The following is a 6,588-nucleotide window of genomic DNA, read 5'->3' on the forward strand; positions in this document are numbered from 1 at the left end:
TCATGAATCAGGAACCCCGAAAGATCATCTCACCTTTAGGCAAGTCCAGTAGTCCTCTCTCTCTGTGGGTTCTCTGTGTCCAGTTTATGCAGTAGTCCAGGCAAGAGCAGTTTCTTGCCCAAATGGCTATCAAACTTCATAAGGTGCCTCTTTGATGCCCATCTTCTTCTTGAAGTAGATTGATGCTGCCAGGAGCAGACGTGTCTCATTGTCATGAAAAGCCCTAAGTTATTAAAACATTAAATGTCCTATTTTGTAGTCTTTGAAAGATATGAAGAATGTCTATCTAAAATATATGTATGTACATCTAGAAAATCTAACTAACATAACTACAAGCTTGACTATTATTGATTATCCATTAACAACCTATATACATTACATTTTTAAGTGAACTACACAATCACAATACCTTAATCAAGATCAGAAATACATATACATATAACAAAATTGACCTTAAATCTCTATCAATAAAGCAAAATCTATACTAATGCAAATTATTCATACCTATATCATGTGCTGAGAAACCTTAGATGTTAGGTGCCCTGCTTGATGGCCAGGGTCAAAATCTAATCGGGTTGCTGCTGGACTTTGTGTGTGATTGCTTTGAAGAGGACTCTTACGGTCACGCTGGTCCCTGTGCTCTTTGTCTCGCTGCAGGTGAAGCTATTGGGATGGGCTTCCCTGTGAAGGTTCCCTACAGGAAAATCACCATCAACCCCGGCTGCGTGGTGGTGGACGGCATGCCCCCCGGGGTGTCCTTCAAGGCCCCCAGTTACCTGGAGATCAGCTCCATGAGGAGGATCCTGGACTCTGCTGAGTTTATCAAGTTCACTGTCATTAGGTGAGCACGCCCTGCTTAGTCAGAACGCATCTGGAGGCCAGCAGGCTGTCCTTCCTCAGAGCGCTGTTGTGTGCATTTGGAAGATGAGATGGCAGACATGCCTTTAGTTACCGCGGGCTTTCTCTGCCGGAGCTACCTTCCACTGTCTCATCAGCGCTGGAATCACCGGCGTTCTGCTGCGCCATACACGCTTGGCTCCTATTGGCTCTTGATGACTGGTCTGTAGCTCACTGTCACTCAGGCGGCCTCAGACCCTCGGATTCTCTGCCTGAAAGTTCCAGGAGTACAGGTGTGGGATAGGACCCTGCAATGCAGCCTGGGCTGGATTTGGCCTTTGTCTTATTTATAGCTATATATCACTGTCTTCCATTAGACTAACTTTATTCTACAGTGTTTTGTTTTGTGACAGAATCTCAGTGTATGTCCCTGACTTGGAACTTTTTGTGTAGACCAGGCTGACCTCAAACTCAGAGGTCCACCTGCCTCTGTCTCCCAAGGGCTGGGACTAAAGTTGTGTCCCACCTTGCTCAACAGTTCTCCATTTTCTAAGGTGAGAAGTTGGCAGCCAAGGCCTGTTTGTCCTTTCAGATGGGTTTACATCCAGCTGTTGCCATTTTCTGACTGCTTTCTCGTGATGCGTAATGAAACCCCAGAGTATCACAGCCTAGAAAACCTAAGCTGTCTGTCAGTTACCACAGGGAAAGCTGGTGTCACGGAGCATGTGGTTCTGACGGTAGACCTGCCATTCACTCGACGCTCCAGCTACCCGGACGGAGGAGTTTTTCTCTTTCCACTGTAGTGGAATATTCTGGGGCTTTTGTGGGTGGGACAGCATCTCCCCATGTACCTCCGGCTGACTTAGAACCCGCTGTGTAGACCAGGATGGCCATCAACACTCAGATCTGCTTGTTTCTGCCTCCTGTGTGCTGGGAAGAAAGGCCTGTGCCACCATGCCTGTCCTAGTGCAGCATTTGCTAGTAGTGACCTGCGTATACTGTCCACGTGTGCTCTAGATAACAGTCAGACAACACATAGAACATAGCCAACAGTGTAACTAGTGTAAATAACTGATGTGTATATTGTATGTGATACATACCGATACAACTGCGTCATTGTTAGCAGATGGAGTCGTATGTCTCTTTCATAGGGTTATAAAGTAGGGCATAAGTGGTGTGAATTAATAAAGTAAGCAAATGTTCTTATGAAATAAACATACAATTTGTTTTTCTCTTTAGACCATTTCCAGGACTTGTGATTAATAACCGTGAGTATTTCTTGAATTTTTGTTTTGTTTGTTTGGTTTCTCGGGATCTGAGAGTCTGGAGGGTGGGTGCAGTGCAACCTGCAAAATAATGCATTGTATCAGCCATCCCTTAGGACGTCCCCTCCATGTGAAATTGGTCGGGTTGCTTGACTCCCCTCATCCTCACGTAGTCAGAACATGGTAACTCAGGGGAGGTGGGTGGAGAGCATGTTTAAAGGGCTCATTGTGAGCAGGTCTTGGCCAGCTCCTGCTGGGCTAACACAGCTCGTTTAGCAGTCACAGTGCTAAAGTTCAGCAGGGCCGCAGACCCCAAAAGTGCTGGGCATGGAGGGGGAAACCCTGCGATTCCAGGGCTGGGGAGGCAGAAGCAGGGGGATCAGCTAGAGTTCAACACTATCTCTGGCTATAGAGAGTTCAAGACCAGCCTGGGCCACTTGAGACCCTGTCTCCAAACAGAAAGGGAGGAACGACTGGTGATGGCCCAGCTAGCAGGACCCACATAAAGGTGGAGAAAGAGAACCACCTTTGTAGACTCATCCTCTGGCTTTCATGTTGTGGCGTACATGCTCACACAAACTTCATACACACACAGTTTTAAAAGTCCATGATAATTTTTTGTTCTTGAGTCTCCCTTGCAAATTTCAGTTCATCTGTCTTTTTTTTAAAAGACAGGACTCATGTCACCCTGGCTCACCTGGAGCTCAGCATATGTAATAGGCTGGCCTCGAACCCAAAGAGATACCTGCCTCTGCCTCCTGAGCCCCACATTAAAGGTGTATGCCACCGCAGCCACCTCTCCTGTCTTCCAGAGACCATTTCGCACCCGTTCATAGGTTCCCATGGTGACGCTCGGCTTTGTTCTTGTCCTCGTACAGGACCCTGTGATTCAGGCGACTCCTGTGAAATGTGTGATTTTGGTGGCATCTACGAGGACTATTAGTGTTCCTTTTTCTGTCCTTTTCCTTTTTCGTGTGTGTGGGGTCCTGAGGTGGTCAGGAGACAACTTGTGGCAGTCACTCCTCCCCTGCCATCTATGGGCCTCGGGGTTGAACTCGGGTTGTCAGGTTTGCAGGCGGCATTTTCTCCTGCAGAGCCGTCCTGCCCGCTCTGCTCCGCTTGTGCGAGGCGCCGAGTAGGAATAGTCAGGGACAGTTCACATGTGTCAGGGAGTCGTCTGAACTGTGCCTTTTCATTGCAGAGCTGGTTGATCAGAATGAACCCGAAGGCCCTGGGATGCAAGGTAAGAGGAACACACCACCAGTCCTGGTGCTCGGTGCCGCTGCTCACAGTCACAGTGCACACTATGCACGCTCAAAGACACCCTCGGGTTTTTCCTCTCCTGCCATTACTGAAGACCAGTAAATTTACAGAAACTTGATCTGGGCTCCTACGTGGTAACTGGGCCACAAGCGATATAAACCCCTGATCCTAGGTCATTCGTGATGTCACAGTGCTCGGGATCAGTGGTCTAAAGTGAAACATCAAAGCGAAGAGGCTACCTGGTGAAGTGGGTGCGCATGCATGTGGAGGCTGGGACTGGAGAGACAGCTTAGTGGTTAGGAACACTGGCTGCTCTTCCCGAGGACCTGGGTTCAATCCCCAGCACCCACAAAGCAGATTACAACTGTCTTAACTCCAGCTCCAGGGCCTCTGAAGGCACGACATGCAGACAAATAACCAAATAATTACAGCAAAAAGTCGACAGGCTGTTTCCATCACTGGGGTTTTCTCCTCCTTCCTTTTTTTCTTCCTCTCCTTCTAGGCTCTTTAAATAGTTTAAAGCAAGCTTTGAAAATTGCCCAAATGAGACTAAAGAGATGTGTTTCTCTTTAGAGTCCACTGAGGCGAGCCAGTTGGAAGTTCCAGCAACAGAAGGTAAGAGCTGTGTTGCCTCATCGTAGAGATCTAGAGTGACCTTGGGACCTCAGGACAGCATGGCTGTGGTGTGTTGTTTTTTAATGTCTGTGGGTGTTTAGCTTGCTTACATTTTGGGGGACCATGCGCATGCAGTACCTAAGGAAGCCAGAAGAGGGCATCTGACACCCCACACCAGAATTAGATGTTAATGAACCTTCCTGAGGCTGCTGAGAATCAAACTCAGGTCCCCACGTGCTCTTTACTGCCGAACCATCTGTTTAGTCCCAAGTTATTCTGCATGTTCTGTGGAGACTCCAGGCAGGCTCCCTCTTTTTTTCCCATGTGACTCTGGCTAAATTCTAGATCCCTATAGCCTAGTCAGGGCATGGCCAGAAGTACACGCAAAGCAATATGGAATCTGTTCCTGGCAGATCAGGTGGTGAGCTGCCTGTGGCTCGGCAGATGAACACTTGGAAAGCTTGTGCCAGGCCCTGGGTTCCTTACAGAACAAACTAGAGGATGGCGGGCAGGTCTCGGCGGGCCGGTGTGGCTCCTGGTACAGACAGGCAGGTCTTGGCGGGCCAGTGTGGCTCCCGGTACAGGCAGCCAGGTCTCGGCGGGCCGGTGTGGCTCCAGGTACAGGCAGGCGGCTTTGCTTCAGTAGTACAGCTCCTGTTGCCCCTCTCCCTTAGAAATTAAAGACACGGATGGGAGCTCACAGATCAAGCAGGAGCCAGACCCCACGTGGTAGACCGCGTCTCCAGGGTAAGATCATCTCCCCATTGCCCTTGGTCTACACCTACCTGCAGAAGCAGCCATCGCTTCTGCGAAGGCTACCCTCAGGGAACACATGCCCGCTGGGGGCTGCAGGTCGACGTTTTTTTTTTTTTTCACTCAGATGTAGGGCATGAGGGCACAGGCACAGGCAGGTGTAGTTCTCCCAGGTTCCAAGCAGCCAGGGTATGTGGTGTGGCCATGTCTTGGAATAGAGGGCTGGGCGGTAATGTAGCTGTACTCCTCCTTAGGAGAAGCAGGTTTTGAAACTGGATGCCAAGTTTCCTCCTTGCTGGACTGACCTCTAGGCCAGTGACAAGCCCAGCCCCATTGTCACTGACCCAGCCACTAATGGGGTTATCTGTAACCCACAAGTAAGGAGACTGCATTCTGTCACCCAGCCCCCGCCTGCCTTCTGCCGTGTTTCCCAGCTTAGGCTAGCGGATCACGAGCCATCTTTCACACCTGCGTTTGTGCGGTTCTTTTATCAGCGCCTGCAGGGTGTGTGGCAAGAGGTTTGTCTCGCTGCTGCCTTCCAGCTAACCCGTTGCCTGCCTCTTTTTCTCTCCAGCTCAGCTTCCGGCGTGAGTGGTGGAGAGCTTTCGGACGCGCCCTGCCAGCTCTGTAATATACTGTATAACAGAAATACCTTCTATACAAACCTTCTTTTCTACTTCTAGATAGAAATGTCTACTTTCTCAGCAGTCCTGTGAATCGAACTGCGCAGCGTGATGAGGTGCGCGTGCCTGGCTGGCTTGGGAATGCACTAGAAGGATTTCGCAGCGGTGCTGGAGAGAGATAGGGAATGGCAGGGACGACTTTTAGATTTTTTTTTTTATATATATAAATGCGTTGGGCAGAGCCTTGGGCTGCGGTGGTATTCCAGTCAGTGGAGATGTTCCTCCTGGGCATCTTGGCTTCTGCAGCCAAGAAAACCCCTGTGCTAGGCAGTGCTTTAGTTTTTCTATTGAAAATCATTTCCGTGACCTTGCACTCGGCTCCCCTTCCGGCCTGAGGGAGGGCTGCTGTCTCTCCGTCTGACTGGGGCCTTCACCTGAGCTACATCATGGTTCCTCTGTTTTGACGTAATTAAAAGCCAGGCCAGCCAGTGAGCAGCCAGCGTCTCCGCGTAGAGGATGCTCTCGGAGCCTCTTGCACCCTTACTTTGCGGCAAGTAAATATCTGGGTGTACCCTGAAGAGGCCGGAGGTCAGGTGTGCTTGCTGTAGCAGCTGGATGACTCGGCCTCCCCACCTGGGACCCACAGTGGCCTGGGGGTGCTGTGGGGCGCAGCTCTGAGCTGGCTGAGTCAGGCTGGGGTGTGGGGAGAGTCGGGCAAGTTCTCGCACCTCGGTGTTCCCACCCTAAGGCCTGAAAGCGGAGGCTCGCAGACGACGCAGCTGTATAAAGTACCAGCTCTCAGAAGGTAGAGGATGCGAAGGCACAGTTGGCAGTAGCGTCACCACGGTGTTCACAATGGGAAATTATATCACACGGTAGCAGAGATAGGCATTTTTATGTGTTCCTTATATTTTACCTCAAATTGTAGATATAGGGTAATAAATAAAATCCATCCATGCCTTTCACATGCAAATTCATTCTTTCTAAATTGTCTTCATGCGTGTCTAATGGGGGTGTGGGCTGGTGGCAGTAGGAGATGGGAGGACTGGCTGGGGTGTTCCCCTCCGTCCCTCTCGGATTAAATGTTCCTGGTGTTTTTGAAGAAGTCCCTCTTAGTCCCAGAGCCGTGTCCAGCCCCTACACCCTTGCATCTTACCTGTGTTGAAGAAAGAACTCTGAGGAAAAGCTCCGCCACTGGGGATCTTCTGAGTCCTGCAGTTAGAAGCCATCTG

The 6,588-nt window shown here is 50.0% G+C and overlaps 1 protein-coding gene across 1 annotated transcript in view; it reads left to right on the forward strand.

The window, feature by feature from the left end:
* The window catches only part of Gtf2i (general transcription factor IIi), an 83,125-nt gene extending 76,796 nt beyond the window's left edge, over positions 1-6,329 (forward strand). Inside the window, exons 29-34 of the mRNA XM_050166150.1 lie at positions 531-841; positions 2,077-2,105; positions 3,304-3,345; positions 3,939-3,980; positions 4,655-4,727; positions 5,308-6,329. Of these exons, the coding sequence (XP_050022107.1) occupies positions 531-841; positions 2,077-2,105; positions 3,304-3,345; positions 3,939-3,980; positions 4,655-4,713 (483 nt within the window). The 3' untranslated portion in view covers positions 4,714-4,727; positions 5,308-6,329. The remainder of the gene's footprint in view (positions 1-530; positions 842-2,076; positions 2,106-3,303; positions 3,346-3,938; positions 3,981-4,654; positions 4,728-5,307) is intronic.
* Positions 6,330-6,588: the final 259 nt, after the last annotated feature.

The sequence above is a fragment of the Alexandromys fortis genome, unplaced genomic scaffold (genome assembly GCF_014885135.2).
Source record: "Alexandromys fortis isolate MF-2015 unplaced genomic scaffold, M_Fortis_MF-2015_v1.1 scaffold_151, whole genome shotgun sequence".
NCBI classification, from domain to species: Eukaryota; Metazoa; Chordata; class Mammalia; order Rodentia; family Cricetidae; genus Alexandromys; species Alexandromys fortis.